Source organism: Rhincodon typus, chromosome 33, assembly GCF_021869965.1.
Source record: "Rhincodon typus isolate 14 chromosome 33, sRhiTyp1.1, whole genome shotgun sequence".
Classification (NCBI taxonomy): domain Eukaryota; kingdom Metazoa; phylum Chordata; class Chondrichthyes; order Orectolobiformes; family Rhincodontidae; genus Rhincodon; species Rhincodon typus.
Window position 1 is genome coordinate 17,344,748 of NC_063364.1, and position 17,199 is coordinate 17,361,946.

The following is a 17,199-nucleotide window of genomic DNA, read 5'->3' on the forward strand; positions in this document are numbered from 1 at the left end:
GCCCAGATCCTTCTGCACTGATGCACTTTGAATCCGCTTCCCATTTACATAATAATTTGCTCTTCTTCTGGCCAAAATGGACAACCTCGCACTTATCCACATTAATCTCCAACTGCCAGATTCTGACCCATTCTTCTAGTCTCTCAATATCCATCTGTAAACTCTTTTACCTCGTCAGCATGGTGGCTCAGTGGTTAGCACTGCTGCCTCACAGTGGTTAGCACTGCTGCCTCACAGTGCCAGGGACCCGGGTTCGATTCTAGCTTCAGGCGACTGTCTGTGTGGAGTTTGCACATTCTCTCCGTGTCTGCGTGAGTTTCCTCCGGGTGCTCCGGTTTCCTCCCACAGTCCGATGATGTGCAGGGTACGTGGATTGGCCATGCTAAATTGCCCATAGTGCCCAGGGATGTTTAGGTTAGGTGGGTTAGACGTGGGAACTGCAGGGTTAGGGGAATGGGTCTGGGCGGGATGCTCTTCGGAGGGGCGGTGTGGATCTGTTAGGCCGAATGGCCTGTTTCCACGCTGTAGGGATTCTTTTGAGGACATTCTCCACTGCAACACCTGTTCAGATGGAACAGCCATAACACTCAGTCATCAAAACAGTTGGGTATTTTCTTTTTAAGTGAGTTCAAGCAACAAAGACTTGCAATTATCTGGAACCTTGTGGTTTCCAAGAAATGTCTTGGTATTTTTGGTCTTTTCATTTGCTTTCCAAAAAAAAATCAGGCTGTTTCACAATCCTTCAAACTTCGATGTGCAGAAAAATTGTTAAATATAACAGTATTGTCAGGAGAAACTGGTGGTTGATTTCTGATGAAAACTGTGTGAAAGCAGAAATAAAATGTGAATAACTACTGCTCTATTTTTTTTTTCCATGAACAGCTATGGAAATACTTAGTTTGAGAGTTAGTTACACTTCCCATGAGCTGTACACAATGTAATGCTCGCAAAGAATATTTTTGCAGAATCCTAGCTATTCATAAAAGCTTTTTCAATGCAGAATGAAAGAAGTCTGTCACAGTGTCATGATTAGTATCATTCAACAGAGCTCTTCATATCAATTTAACCATGTAGCTGGAAGTAAGCACAATATATGCAGTGATCAAACCTACACCCAAATTGACCCATATTGTCCTTTAGAAATTGATGATCAATTAACTCCTGGCAGAAAATGATGTGAATGCTTACAGATTAAAAACCTATTGAATCCATTGTTTTGTACAAGGTGCAATTTTCAGCTGTAGAACTCTCCAGGAGTGTGTATCTCCTGCAGCTCAATCCAAATACCCAGAGTCAATATAAAATAGATTCAATCTCAAGGGCATATTGACATGTGCCATTATCCTTTCCTCACCCTTTCTATAATATAACCAACCCATAGGATCTTTCCAAAGGAAGTTACACATTACCAGTGCAACTCTTCCAAAACATTAAGCTTGATTCAAAATATAGTGGAGATTTTTTTTATTTTGCAAGAAAATTGATTCCAGGATGAAAAGAATTTTGCAATCTTCAAGCAGCAGATTCTAACCAGACTGTCTGTCTGTCTTTTAATGTCTGGACTGATGTCCTCAAACTTCTTGGCTTCTGTGCGCCCCCTCATGTAATCCCTTTAGCTGAGTGTCTTGGTGATATCATTCACCTTGGTGTTCTTCCTTGTTAGGTGATCAGATGGGTTTGGCTGTAACAAAAATTTCTATATGGAACATCAAGCATTGTGCACATTTAGATGTTCATGCTTTGGCATCCTGGAGCCTGTCACCCTGCTATAGTCACTGACTGTGACAGACATTAGAGTCCAGGCCCAATTCATTACCAGCTCTGGGGTAGAAATAAGCTATGTACTGATTTCAGTACCAGGGTGTGCCTCCAGACACCAGTCCCAAGGCTGGTCTCGCCAGCTTCAGTTGAGTTAACAGGACAAGCTTCCTGCTACCTCATTTATTAGAAGTGGACTTTTAGGCTTTAGCACATTCCTTGCTCTTAGGTAAGGAGGAGTAGGAGGAGGTGACAATGGGGCAGCCAATCCTGAATCATCAGCAACCCACCTAGGGTATAGTGGAGCCAGAACAAGTATTCCTAAATTCCTTAGTGACACATCAAGCTTAGAAACAGGCAAACATTTTGCCTTTGATAAAACAGTGTGGAGCTGGAGGAGCATTTTGCCTTTTCTTTTTAATTGGTGGTGTTTACTGACCATACGAATTCCTGCAATGCCCAAACCGAGCAGGCCTGATATCTTCTCCACTCAGTGCTATCCAGTTTCTGTGTCTTGGTCTTCCTGGGAAGGAAAGGAATAGTGGAGAAAATTGAAACTCCTAATTTGAGTTTGTCTCCAATCCATGTAGCCAAAGTTGACCCCGTGATAGAGCAATCCTACAGCCTTTCAGGCTATACAGCTGCTCAAACCACCTACACTGAAGCTTTACAATGGAGTCCCTGTCCTGCAGTGTCTAGGCTTATGCAGAAGAAGTCTGAATTTCATTCAGTGATTAGCTGAGCACCATGAGGTCATTATGATTACCTTCCTTGTTGGTAAAGGGAAGAAAGCAGTGGCTAGCAGACTGAAAGCTTTTTATGACCTTAATGTGTCAACACTTTGAAGTGTAGTCACACCAGCTTTACTTGCTTTAGTGTATATCCGACTTAAACTAAAGGGGAAACATCAAAACACTTTTTAACCAGCTGTTAGGAGTTCAGATCAGTTAAATGAATTCCATCTTCCACTCCATTTGTTTTCTCTGCTCTTGGAGAAACCTCCAACTGTGGCTTCTTCTGAGACCTTCAGTGATCTGTTAGGAGTCTAATGTGCTATCAATGCTTCAGCATGTGAGCTCATGATGGTACAATTTGTTGCCTCATGTTTTCGATTTATATTTTTTTAAAAATTAAAAATTGGGCTCTTATGATCATTAAGAATTTATATTTTTTTTTTAAAAATTTCATGCTGTTTTCTTCTTTCTTGTTCCAGTATATGGGCTGTGTCGAAGTATTGCAATCCATGAGGTCACTTGATTTCAATACAAGAACCCAAGTCACAAGGTAAACATCAAAGCAAAAACGTAATGCTGGAGAAGACAGATCTGCACTGTTAAAATATGTACTTTGATACTTTGTTTAATAGTGAGTACAAATCAAATTTTTGAGTGTCATAGGTTTTGAAAGTGTTCTTGATCTTTCAGGAAAGCAAAGTTGGTTTATATATATTTGTAACTCAGTGCAAATTTACAGGTCCACGTGTTAGGTTGAGAGAATAAGATGGTCCAGCTTACAGATTTCTCAATTATCGGTGAACTAAATTTTATAAATAGTGTTTTCAATGGTTCCTGATTTTGCTATTAGAACTATCTGGTCTGAAATTTGACCACTCTAGAATTTCTTAAAATGCATCATGTAAAATTTCAGCAGCAAAACATGGAATAGTTGCAGCATTGAAGGAGGCCATTCAGCCCATTGCGTCTGTGCTGGGTCCCTATATGAGGGACCATCTGGCTTGCCCCATTTCATTTCAAAAACAAATCTGTGTGAAATTGTTAGCCAGTCCCTAAGATTTTAGCAGTATAATACTACCAGACAATGAGCAATATAATTTTACATAGCAACATTGAAGGTAATGGTGGAGGCTGTTTAGGGAGCACTTGCGACAAGTGCTGGATAGGTGTGTCCCATTGAGGCAAGGAAGAGATGGTAAGTTGAAGGAACCTTGGATGACAAGACATGTGGAACATCTAGTCAAGAGGAAGAAGGAAGCTTACTTAAGGTTGAGGAAGCAAGGATCAGACAGGGCTCTAGAGGTCGACAAGGTAGCCAGGAAGGAACTGAAGAATGGACATAGGAGAACTAGAAGGGGGCATGAAAAAGCCTTGGCAGGTAGGATTAAGGAAAACCCCAAGTTGTTCTATACTTGTGTGAGGAACAAGAAGATAGCCAAAGTGAGGGTAGGGCCGATCAGGGATAGTGGAGGGAACTTGTGCCTAGAGTTGGAGGAGGCAGGGAAGGTCCTTAATGAATACTTTGCTTCAGTAATCACCAGTGAGAGGGACCTTGTCGTTTGTGAGGACAGCATGAAACAGGCTGATATACTCGAACAGGTTGATGTTAGGAAGGAGGATGTGCAAGAAATTTTGAGGATAGATAAGTCCCCTGGGCCAGACAGGATATACCCAAGGTTATTATGGGAAGCGAGGGAAGAGATTGCTGTGCCTTTGGCGATGATCTTTGTGTCCTCACTGTCCACTTGAGTATACCAGATGATTGGAGGGTGGCAAATGTTATTCACTTGTTCAAGAAAGGGAATAGGGATAGCCCTGGGAATTACAGACCAGTCAGCCTTACTTCTATGGTGGGTAAATTATTGGAGAGGATTCTGAGAGATAATATTTACGATTATTTAGAAAAGCATAGTTTGATTAGAGATAGTCAGCATGGCTTTGTGAGGAGCAGGTCATTTCTTACAAGCTTTATTGAATTCTTTGAGAATGTGACAAAACACATTGAAGGCAGGGCAGTGGATGTGGTGTATATGGATTTTAGCAAGGCATTTGATAAGGTTCTCCATGGTATGCTCATTCAGAAAGTAAGGAGGCATGGGATTCAGGGAAAATTGGCTGTCCAATAGAAGACGGAGGGTGGTAGTAGATGGAAAGTATTCAGCAAGGAGCTGTGGTGTTCCACAGGGATCTGTTCTGGGAACTGTGCTGTTTGTGATCTTTATAAATGACTTGGATGAGGAAGTGGAAGGTGGGTTGGTAAGTTTGCAGATGACGCGAAGGTTGGTGGAGTTGTGGATAGTGTGAAGGGCTGTTGTAAGTTGCAATGGGACATTGACAGGATGCAGAGTTGGGCAAAGAAGTGGCACATGGAGTTCAACCTGGAAAAGTGTGAAGTGATTCATTTTGGAAGGTCAAATTTGAATGCAGAATACAGGATTAATGGCAGGATTCTTAGCAATGTGGTGGAACAGAGGGATCTTGGGGTCCACGTCCATAGATCCTTCAAAGTTCCCACCCAAGTTGATAGGGTTGTTAAGAAGGCATATGGTGTGTTGGCATTCATTGATGGGGGATTGAGTTTAAGAGCCGCGAGGTTATGCTGCAGCTCTATAAAACCCTGGTTAGACCACACTTGGAATATTGTGTTCAGTTCTGGTCACCTCATTATAGGAAGGATGTGGAAACTTTAGAGAGGGTGCAGAGGAAATTTAAGCGACTCTTGGATAGGCACATGGATGATAGTAAAATGAAGGGTAGGCGGGTTAGAGTAGGATAATAGGTCGGCACAACAACCAAGGGCTGAAGGGCCTGTACTGTACAGTTCTTTATTCTATGTAGGAGCAGGAGGAGGCCACTCGGCCCTTTGAGCCTGCTCTGCCATTCTTCACAATCATGGCTGATCATCCAACTCATTATCCCAATCCTGCTTCCTCCCCATAATCGTTGATCCTATTCGCCCCAAGTGTTATATCTACTCGCCTCTTGAATACATTCAATGTTTTGGCATCAACTACTTCCAGTGGTAATGAATTGCACAGGCTCACCACTCTTTGGATGAAGAAATGTCTCCTCATCTGTCCTAAATCGTCTACCCTGAATCCTCATACTGTGACTCCTGGTTCTGGACACACCCACCATTGGGAACATCCTCCCTGCATCTGCCCTGTCCAGTCCTGTTAGAATTTTATAAATCTCTGAGATCCACCCCGCCCACCTCATATTTCTGAACTCCAGTGAAAACAGTCCCAACCTAGTCAATCTCTCCTTCATACGTCAGACCCGCCATTCCCGGAATCAGACTGGTAAACCTTTGCTGCACTCCCATGTGAGCAAGAGCATCCTTCCTCAGAAAAGGAGACCAAAATTGCACACAATATTCCAGGTGTGGTCTCACCAAGGCCCTGGTCAACTGCAACAGCACATCCCTGCTCCTGTACTCAACCTCTTGCAATGAAGACCAACATATCATTTTCCTTCTTTACCACCTGCTGCACCTGCATGCTTACCTTTAGCGACTGGTGCACAAAGACACCCAGGTCATGCTGCACACTCCCCTCCCCTAATTTACAGCTATTCAGGTAGTAATCTGCCGCCTTGTTTTTGCTTCCAAGGTGAATATCCTCACGTTTATCCAAATTATACTGCATCTGCTATTGATTGTCCACTCACCCAACTTGTCGAGATCATGCTGAAGGATCTCTGCATCCTCATCACAGTTCACCCTCCCACCCAACTTGGTACCATCTGAAAATTTTGAGATATTACGTTTTGTTCCTTCATCCAATTAATTAATGTATATTGTGAATAGCTGGGTCCCAGCATCAATCCCTGCGGCACTCAACTAGTTACTGCCTGCCAATTTGAAAAAGACCCATTAATTCCTACTCTTTGCTTCCTCTCTGCCAACCAGTTTCGTGCCACCTCAATACACTTCCCTCACTCCCTTGCGCTCTAATCTTACTTAAAGTGTACTTTTTCCAAATAAAGTGGATGGTTTTTATGCTCCTCACCCTTCACTGACAGGCTTGAAGGTGAGAGATCCCCATAAAGCTCAGCTGGTGGTTTTTCTGCCCTGACCTATCTGAAACTTTTACCTGGGGAGAGGAAGGTTTGAGGCAGTCTACCCTGCCTTGGGCAAATTGAGACCATTTAGTGGCCAGTTGATGACCTTGGAAGGGTCTGATCCAGGTGCTGTCAGCATTTCTACCTGTGTTGCGGAGAGGCATACACCATGTGTAAAGCTTGGCATCTCCTTTTTGTGCCACAGGAGTCCATTGGAGGCTTTATCTTTCTCTCCTCATCTTACCTTAATCCTCCTTTTGGCCTCTCAATCTTGCTCCTTGCCTCCTCACCGTTTGAGACTCTGCACCCCTGGAGTTTCCTCAGTCCTCAGAGTGGCGGGATTGCCTGAGGCTGCAAAGCTGCTGGCCTCTCCAGTTGACTGGCAGCTGTCTAAGGTGTGACTTTCTTCCAGACAAGAACTGAAGTCTTGTCTCGAAACAGTTAACTCTGCTCCCAGCTTTTAAATTGTCACAGGGCAGGTGCTGGATAGGCCTCCAGTTGCAAGTAAATCATAAAGATGAAGCATAGAACAGTACAGCACAGTACAGACCCTTTGGCCCACAATATTGTGCTGACCTATTATCCTACTAAGATCAAGCAACCCTGCATACCCTACATTTTACTATCCTCCATGTGCCTATCCAAGAGTCGCTTAAAAGTATCTGACTCCACTATCACTGCCGGCAGCATGTTCCACACGCCCACCACTCTGTGTGAAGAACCTACCTCTGACATCTCCCATATACCTTCCTCTAATCATCTTAAAATTATGCCCCCCACCTCCGTAATAGTCATTTCCACCATGGGAAAAAGTCTCTGACTATCCACTCTATCTATGTCTCTCATCATCTTGTATAACTCTATCAAGTCACCTCTCATCCTTCTTTGCTCCAATGAGAAAAGCCCTAGCTCCCTCAACCTTTCCTCCTAAGATCTGCCCTCCAGTCAGGCAGCATCCTGGTAAATCTCCTCTGCACCCTCTCTAAAGCTTCCACATCTTTCCTGTAATGAGGTGACCAGAACTGAACACAATATTCCAAGTGTGGTCTAACCAGAGTTCAATAGAGCTGCAGCATAACCTCACGGCCCTTAAACTCAATTCCCCTGCCAATGAAGGCCAACACACCATACGCCTTCTTAACAACCCTATCAACTTGGGTGGCAACTTTGAGGGATCTATGGACGAGGACCCCAAGATTGCTGAGAATCCTGCTATTAACCCTGTATTCTGTATTCTGCATTCAAATTCGACCTTCCAAAATGAATCACTTCACACTTTTTTCCAGGTTGAATTCCATACGCCACTTCTTTGCCCAGCTCTGCATTCTGTCTATTATTATTATTATTATTATTATTATTATTATTATTAATGCCAAGTTTTAATTACCATAACCGTTGATGGCTATTTCCAGATGATGATGATGTCAACATATTTTGTGATGAAGTCTAGTTTTCGGTACTGTGTACATACTGTGTACAAGTGGATTAAATTTAACATTTCTCGACGTGGTCAGCCCCAAACCAACGGTTGGGGAAAAGAAGAGTAAAATTGGCAAATGAGACAACTCTGATTCATCTCGTATCCATCAAAATCGAGGTCTCATCTGATCAGTGCATTTATTTCCACGTTTCACTTCTGACTTTTTTACCCTTCAGGGGAGGTTTTTAATTCACTGGCTGTTTTAGCACTCCCCTCACTGAATTGCTCTTTCATGACTAGCTGCACGGTAGGTATCAGTCATTTGTCCACAAAGAGTTTTGGCTCAGTTTAAATATAAAATGACTAGCAGAAAAGGTGCATTCAAACTTCCTTCCTGGCACACAATGAGCACAGTTTTTTTTCCTGCATGTGGAAGATTTCCTCCTCCTCCAAAATGTACACTGTTCTATGCGGGTTGGGGATGGGGTTTTATTTGGCTTTGTTTTAAGTGAAAAGTCATGATAGGCGCTGTAAACCAAATTAACCAGCTTCCTTAATGGGACAGTGGATCAAACAGTGTGCAGCCACAATAATTCAGTGGAAATTGCATTTAACCAATATCTGATTTTAAAATTTTATACAGATCTTGACAAGACCTTAGTTGTTCTGATTTAATTTGAGGAAGTTGGCAGCTATTGTTTCTGATGTGGAATAACATAGTTGCAAAAATAGATATGCCAAAGAGCTTTTATTTATAAATACACTGTTCATCTAAATATTGCGGGGTGGGGGGGGTCTAGCCAAAGTGTGACGTGGAACAATGCCGAGAAGGCAGGTTCAATCCCTGACTCTGGTAGTTCGTGAAGGTTCTACCTCCTTGTTTTGCCCCAAACTTGTGGAGTGGTCTCCCTCAGTCTATTATATAACTAAGCTCTTCATGGAGAAAGATGCCTCCTGTCGTCTATGGCAATGACTAATTACGTATTAGTTAATCCAAATATTTAATTTGCAATGAATACTGAAGCATAAACATTGACACCCAATAATTTATTATTCAGATCAATTTTTTTGACTGCGATAGAAATTTGTGGAAGGAAGTAGTCATTGCCATCGGAAATGAGACTGTATAGTCTGGATTGGTGATCATTCCACCAGACATCTGTTTTCAGGATCAAACATGTGCTGGTTAGGAGCACTTTGAATGTGGCACACGGTGAAACATCCAGCTGTGTGCTCCAACTTTGTCTGAATCACAGCCTCTGAACAGTTTATTGTTATTCATTCATGGGACTGTACATGTGGCTTGCAACAGCACTATCTATTGGATCAATGGACAGGCTGTTAATGTAGCCCGATATGCTGATGATACAAAGGTAGTTAGCATTGCAATTTGTGAAGTCTCTACCAAGGGGCTGCAAAGCAATGTTAGTGAGTTAAGTGAGTGCGCAACAAAATTGGCAGATGTAGTGTAATGTGGGAAAATGAGGTAGCCTAATTTGGCAGAAAGAATACAAATGCAGAATATTACATAAGTCTGAGATGGCAGAATGCTGCAGTAGAGAGGGATGTAGGTGTTCCTTTACAAGAATCACAAAAAGGTAACATGTAGTCGCAGCATGTAAGTAGGAAGGCAAATGAAATGGTTTCTTTGTTGAAAGGACAATGGAGTATAAAAGGGAAATGTTGTTGCAGCTGTGCAGGGCATTGGTGAGAATTCCAGAGATTTTCTGTACAAGTTTTGTCTCCTTAGTTAAGGAGGGATATTCTTGCATTGGAATCCATTCACTTTGTTGATTTGTGGTACAAAAAAGTTGCCTTACGAAGAAGGCTTGGGCCCATAATCATTAGGGATTTGAGTTGCCTTAACAGAGAAGAAGCTAAGAGGATGCTTCCTCTCATGGCATGTAGAATTAGGGGACGCAGTTTAAAATTAGTGGCTTTCCTATTTAAGACAGATGAAGAGGAATTTCTTCAGAAGATCGTTAGTCTTTGGCAATCTCTTCCATAGAGAGTAGTGGACGCTAGATCATTGAATACATTTAAAGCTGAGCTAGAAAGATCATAACCCTTGCTTCCCTTGCCACTTATGTGGCCAGGCAAAAAATGGAGCTAAGGCCACAGTCTGATCATCTATGATCCTGTTGAATGGTGGGGCAGGCTGAGTGAGCCAAATGGCCTACTCCTGCTCCTATTCCTTATGATCTTTTGATCTTTTGATCTTTGGGCCACTTGACAGCCTTGCTGCAAAAAAAGAACAGAGCTGAATTTCAGATATGACATGAGAATGATGGCTAATGATGTTAGGTGTGTTTGATTTGAGTGTGGCATCAAAGAACCCTAGCAGAACTGAACTCGATGGGTATTTGGTGAATGGGGGAGGTGGATGGTGTGAAAATTCTCTACTGGTTAGAGTCCTACTACTAGAACCCAACTTCCTTTGTGTTAGGTTGGAGGCCAATCATTTTGGTCATGTGACATTTCTGTAGGAAATCTTTGGGTTAGTACCCTAGGTGTGACCATCTTTAGGTGCTTTGTCAATGACCTTGCCTCCATCGTAAAGGCAGAAATGGGAATGCTTACTGATGATTGCAGTGTACAGTATCTTTCGCAAATCCTCAGTTACTGAGGCAGTCTATGTCTAAATGCAGCAAAATTGGACAGCTTTCAGATACAGCTGAAAGATGGCAAGAAGCATTTGCACTGAATATGACCATCTCTAATAATGCAAAATCTAATTATCTTTTGACATTCAGCAGCATTAATATTGCTTACTGCCTCCATTGTTAACATCTTGGGTGTAATCGTTGCTCAATTGAACTGAACCAGTCACAAATATTGTCGCTGCAAGAGTAGGTCAAAGACTAGAAATTCTGTGATGAGGAACCTGTGTCCCGACTTATCAGACCCTAACCAATATCTGAGAGCCTCGGGTCAGGAGTGTGAAGGAATACTCTCCAATTACTTGGATGAGTGCATGTCCAGAAACTCAACACCGTCCAGTACAATGCAGTCTAGTTGGTTAACACTCTATCATTGGCACACAGTCGTAGCAGTGTGTATCACCTAGAAGACTATAACTCCTTTGAAGCACTTCTTAAATCTGTGACATCTACCACCTTGAAGAACAAGAACAGTAGATGCATGGGAGCATTACCACAGGTAATGGCCCTCTCCATGTCACAGACACTCTATATTTGGTAGGGGGATGGAATTTGCTACTCCTTCGCTGTCACAAGGCCAAAATTCTGGAATGCCCTCTTTGCTGGGTCTGCCTCTACTTTGAGGATTGTAGTAATTCAAGAAGTGGGCTCACCATCTTCTTGAGAGGAATTAAGGATAAGCGATTAAATGCAAGCCTTACCAGCAATGCCCACGACTTAGATTTCCTAAATAAATCCAGTCCCATTTGCCAGCATTTGGCCCATTTTGCTCTAATTCACATACCTATCCAGATGCCTTTTAAATATTCTAATCGTACCAGCCTCAAACATAGGAGGTATGGTTAGTAAGTTTGCAGATGACCCCAAAAATGGAGGTGTAGTGGACAGAGAAGAAGGCTACCTCAGAGTACAATGGGATCTTGATCAAATGAGCCAATGGGCTGAGGAGTGGCAGATGGAGTTTACTTTAGATAAATGTGAGGTGCTGCATTTTGGAAAGGCAAATTAGGGCAGGACTTATACACATAATGGTAGGGTCCTGGGGAGTGTTGCTGTACAGAGACACCTTGGAGTGCAGGTTCATATTTCCTTGAAAGTAGAGTCGCAGGTAGATAGGATAGTGAAGAAGGCAATTGGTACGCTTGCCTTTATTGGTCTGTGCATTGAGTATAAGAGTTGGGAGGTCATGTTGTAGCTGTACAGGACATTGGTCAGGCCACTTTTGGAATACTGCATGCAATTCTGGTCTCCCTGCTATAGGAAGGATGTTGTGAAACTTGAAAGGGTTCAGAAATGATTTACGAGGATGTTGCCAGGTTTGGAGGGTTTGAGCTATAGGGTGGGGCTATTTTCCCTGAAGCATTGGAAGCTGAGGGTTGACCTTAGAGGTTTATAAAATCATGAGGAGCATGGATAGGGTAAATAGACAAGGTATTTTCCCTGGAGTGGTGGAGGTGGTGGGGAGAGTCCAAAACTAGAAGGCATGGGATTAAGGTGGGAGGGAAAAGACTTAAAAGGAACTTAAGGGGCAACTTTTCCACTCAGAGGGTGGTGTGTGTATGGAATGAGCTGGTGAGGAGAAACTGCTTCCAACAGAAAGTGGTTTGAATTTGTTGAATGTGGAGCTTGAACCCATAAGATTTAGTTGAAGCAAATAATATTTTTAAGGGGTATTTTGATAAGCCAATGAGGAGGCAGGAATAGCATTTCATATTGATAGATCATAAGATATGGAATTAGGCCATTCGATGATGGCTGATGTGTTTCCCAATCCAGTTCTTTTTCCTTCTCCCTGTAACCCTTGATCCCCTAGCTAATCAAGAACTTATCTTTCATGGCCTTAAAGGCATTCAATGACTTGGCTTCCACAGCTTCCTTCAGCAATGAGTTCAACAGATTCCCCGCTGTCTGGCTGAAAAAATTCTTCCTCCTCTCACTTCTCCCATCACTCTCAGGCTGTGCCTTTGGGTCCTAGTCTCACCTACTAGTGGAAACATCTTCTCCACATCCACTCTATCCAGGCCTCTCAGTAAATTTCAGTGAGATGCCCCTGTTAGATGATGATGAGTGGGAGCAGGGTAATTTGGAGTATAAACACTAGTGTGGATCAGTTGGACTAAATGGCTTGCAGTGTTCCCCTGATTTTTTTTTTTTGTATTTTTCCCCTCTTCATCTATGCATGGCAGCAACTTCTGGAATTAGAGGTCAATGCTGCAATTGGCGTTGGAATGCTGATTGCCGTGTGTACAACATTGGAGTAGCTGTGTGCAGCTTAAGGAACGTTGATGGCCTGTTAAAGTGCTGTTTGTCAGTAATCGTCAGAATGTTAGTGTTCTATTTAGTTAAGAATGTGTATTGATTTCCACTGCTAACTGTGTGCTTCAGACATTTTTAAAATTTCAGCCTTATGTTAAATTGTATTTCTTCAAATGTCTTTGGGTATTTTTTTGATTTTGAACTTACAAGACCAAACATCCTTCTGGTCTAGACTGGACCAAAGCTCCAGCCCTCCCGGTCACTGCCACCTTAGATCCATCTATCAAAAATCCCAAAATCATAAATTATGTGAATTTAGTGTCAGCTGGTCTTCCAGTTTGGACAAGAAAAACCTGGAAATCAACTTGATAGTTAATTTGTATTGTTCTATTGACTTTAACTCCATCTTTTGCCTTTAGTCTATGTGCCTATTCCCAAGTGAGTGCACATTTTTTCATCTGCAGTCTTGCTTTGAGAGAGCTCTGTGATAACCAGGCATTAAACCCCATGGCTTAGTCAATGGATTGTGCTTCCTCCCACAGAATCTTGCTTGTTGGCTGTCCCTTCAAGGACTCTGTACTCTCTCTTGACTTTCTTAAGGTGCTCCCTCTCTTGCTCATACACTCATGCTTTCCTCCGCCCTCCCCCTTATGTAGTACTGTAACTCTTGATTTTCACTAAGATCTATATATTCTGATGAATGAAACTCTTTCTACAGCGTTGCTTTTTTACTCTTCCTTGAGTCTTGATCACCTATTTCTCTGCTGTGACAGCAGCATCATTTAACATTCACAACCATAACCTAAGCATGACTATTCCTGTGAGGAGCTAACCAGCTTTTGGTTGGTCTATCTAAGTTTGTGTACTAGAATGCTTTGATAGGAGTAATATATACTTGCTGTTACATTTGAGTCTGTGTCACAGAAATAATCATGCACCTTGGATGCAATGTGGCCTATCTTCCACCTGAGATATGTGGGAATCCTTCCCTACTTGGCATCAGTAAAGCTAACCAATGCCTGTAACAAGTATTGGTGACAGTGAATCTATCCGAGACACTCCAGATGGTTCCACCAGACATCAACGTATTATAAGAAGGATCAGCCTAATTGAGCACACAGCCCCTGGGCTAAGGTGTGGGTAAATCAATTAGAATAACTGAATGCTATTCATAGATCTTGTCAGGTTAGCACTTATGGATCAATATTTCTTGTCCATACTAACTTTTTTTGCTTAAGACATTTTGAATGAGATGTTGATGTTGGTGTTTTCATGAGGGGAGAATATTGGGAACTTTTAAAACTTATTCTCTGTGTTCTCTGTACTATTGTGATTAAGGTTTTCAGATATTAAAGACTTCTGCATTAGCATTCAAATTTTGATATTTTTACTCCAATAAATCTTTTCTCTTCATGGTATAGAAAATTGGCAGAGTCAGAAGATGCAGTGTTTTAGCAAAATGTGCCTGCCACAACATCTGGTCTGCCTCTTAAATGAGGCCAGAAGACAAATAAAAAGTTGTCAATTATTTCTCCATGTCTTCAGATTGTTCTGCACTGAGAGATCATGACTGTGGTGAAGGATGTCTAATTCTCCTTTCTTTTTTCGGGTGTTTTACCCACTTCCACAAAATTATAACGTTGAGTTTTTTCTAAGTATTTCTATGTGTTTTGATATTTTTAAGAAATTGGATGGGTTGATGGGACTAATTGAATTTGCTTTTTTAAAAAAAAAACCATCAGTGACACTATGGATTGAATGGTTTCTAAGTGTGATTCTATGATTCTAAATGCCTGTAATGACATTACAAGTTGTAATACCTTCATGCTAGTATCAGCTAACCAGCCCTATGAAAGCAATAAGAAACATGTTCACCTGCTTTAGCAACAGGTTATTGGATAGGTGAATCTACTTTGCTGTTCAGTATCAAATGATCTCTATGCTTCTGTGTCCCTACTTCAGACAGGACATCTTGAGTCTTAATGGTTATGACCATAGTTGATTGGGAGAACAAATTGGTTCACACTTGACTTCAACTCCAATTTACTAACTTTTTTGTAGACAGAATGAGACCGCAGTTAAGAGATAGTAAGAACTGCTGATGCTGGAGTCAGAGATAAGTGTGGAGCTGGAGGAACACAGCAGGCCAGGCAGCATCAGAGGAGCAGGAAAGTTGACGTTTCAGGTTGGGACCCTTCTTCAGAAATGGGGAGGAGGAAGGGAGCTCAGAAATAAATAGAAAGAGGACGGGTGGGGCTGGGGAAGGTAGGTGGGATTTTTTTTTCCACATCAACCTGTTCAGAGATGTTAATACATACCTCTGGGGCAGATGGGACTTGAACCTGGGTCTCTCGACCCAGGGTTAGGAACACTGACACTGCACCACAAGAGCCCCAATAACACTGCAGTTAAAGGCTGTCATGTTAATTGCTTTCGGTATTGATATAATGAAGTATTTTAAAAGACTAAGATGAATAGAATGATTTGTAAAATGGAGTTTCTGTAACCTGTTAAAGTATATACATAGAGGAATAGTCATAGTTGCATATCAAAGTAAGCTTTTTGAACTAAGTACTGTCGTTACGGGGAGTGTGATTTCCTTCTGTGCCCAGTAAAGCAAAATTGCAAATGTATCTTGGTAAATATACTTCCAGTTACATGACATTATTCAGAGGACCTACCTCATTTGGCAAAGTCTAAAAGGTTAATCTATTTTGATTTTGCATCTTTATAATCTGCATCAGAAAATAATATATTTGATATTAAGATAGTCTTTCAATTTTCTTTTGCTGAAGTTTTTTTATGACTAAGTCAATGACTCAAAAGTGCATAAGAATCCTTTTCCAACTTTTTTGAAGCTTGGTGTAAAAGGGTTGAAAGCATTAGTTTTGGAGCCTTTCACAGGAATACAATCCAGCACTTTATTACTATACAATGATTTCATTTGATCAGACTTAAGGAAATTACTGGAAACCTTGTCAAAAAAAGCAGAATTGGCAAAGGGTTTGTTGTTGAGATATGATTTCAAAACAGGATTTAACTATCGTCTGTGTAGGCAAACAAAAGGGAAATTGTCTTGTCAGAACCAAAGCTGGACAACACTTGGCTTCAGTTTGAGATTCACATGGGTTCAGCCAGATGGCTGTTCTAGCCAGGCCTGACACTCTTCTAACAGCACATACAGATACCAACTGACTAAAGTACATGCTTAAAATGAAATTCTCATCACAGTTAGGGTGTGTTATGCATGCTTCGTTTCATGTAATACGTAGTATAAGCTCATTGAAGAAAGGGGATATTAGAAAATAATTGCAGACTAGATTGAAGGTTGATCAACCTTCAAACATGCCATGCATCTAACTGAAGGAAATTCAATTTATATTAATACGAGTACAATTCCAACTTATTATAATTGATGGAATGAGTCATTCCCAACCTACGAGCTGTTGAAATGCAATCGGAAAGAAAAACCTACAGTTCTCCTTACTGAATATGTACCAGAATTGTAATTTTTTTTTTGTCTGTTGTAATTTAAAGCTGCCCCTATTTTAGTTGAAGTTGATAATCCTCACCTCTATTGTGGATTACAGTTCTAAAGTAATTGTTGAACCTGAAAAGTATTCAAATACTGGAAATATCCATGATCTGAATGAATGATACTGATTCTAGTTCAGGTTGTTAATGGATATTTAATAGCTATTTCCATTTATTTAATGAATAATGACCTACTCTGGAATTGCATGAACCAGTTGACTCAGTCAGATTTATTTGCATTGTTTGCAGCAGTCTTTTTCAATTAGTTATGTCAGTGTTGATAGCTCTAAAGAACGGGCTTTAAATTCTGCAATAAAATAAACTTAATAGACCCTCTTCCCCCTCCAAGTTTAGTTTTGCAAGATTATCAGTAGCATCACCCAGATGATGCTAGGCAGCATGGTGGCTCAGTGGTTAGCACTGCTGCCTCACAGTGCCAGTGACCTGGGTTTGATTCCACCCTCGGGCAACTGTGTGGAGTTTGCACATTCTCCCTGTGTCTGCATGGGTTTCTTTCAGGTCTTCCAATTTCCTCCCACAGTCCAAAGATGTGCAGGTTAGGTAGATTGGCCATGCTAAATTGTCTGTAGTGTTCAGGGATGTGTAGATTAGGTGGGTTATAGGGGGATGGGTCTGGGTGGGATGCTCTGAGGGTCAGTGTGGACTTGTTGGGCCGATGGGCCTGTTTCTACACTGTAGGGACTCTATGTAACAGTCATCAAAACCATGCACATGAACCACTAATACACCAGCACAATTGCTCGTTTCTTGGGGA

The 17,199-nt window shown here is 41.6% G+C and overlaps 1 protein-coding gene across 3 annotated transcripts in view; it reads left to right on the forward strand.

Moving 5' to 3' along the window:
* shc1 (SHC (Src homology 2 domain containing) transforming protein 1) overlaps positions 1-17,199 on the forward strand; it is a 67,799-nt gene that overhangs the window by 3,519 nt on the left and 47,081 nt on the right. For all 3 annotated transcript variants that reach the window (XM_048615705.1, XM_048615706.1, XM_048615707.1), the window contains exon 2: positions 2,972-3,042. In XM_048615705.1, the coding sequence (XP_048471662.1) occupies positions 2,975-3,042 (68 nt within the window). In that variant the 5' untranslated portion in view covers positions 2,972-2,974. The remainder of the gene's footprint in view (positions 1-2,971; positions 3,043-17,199) is intronic.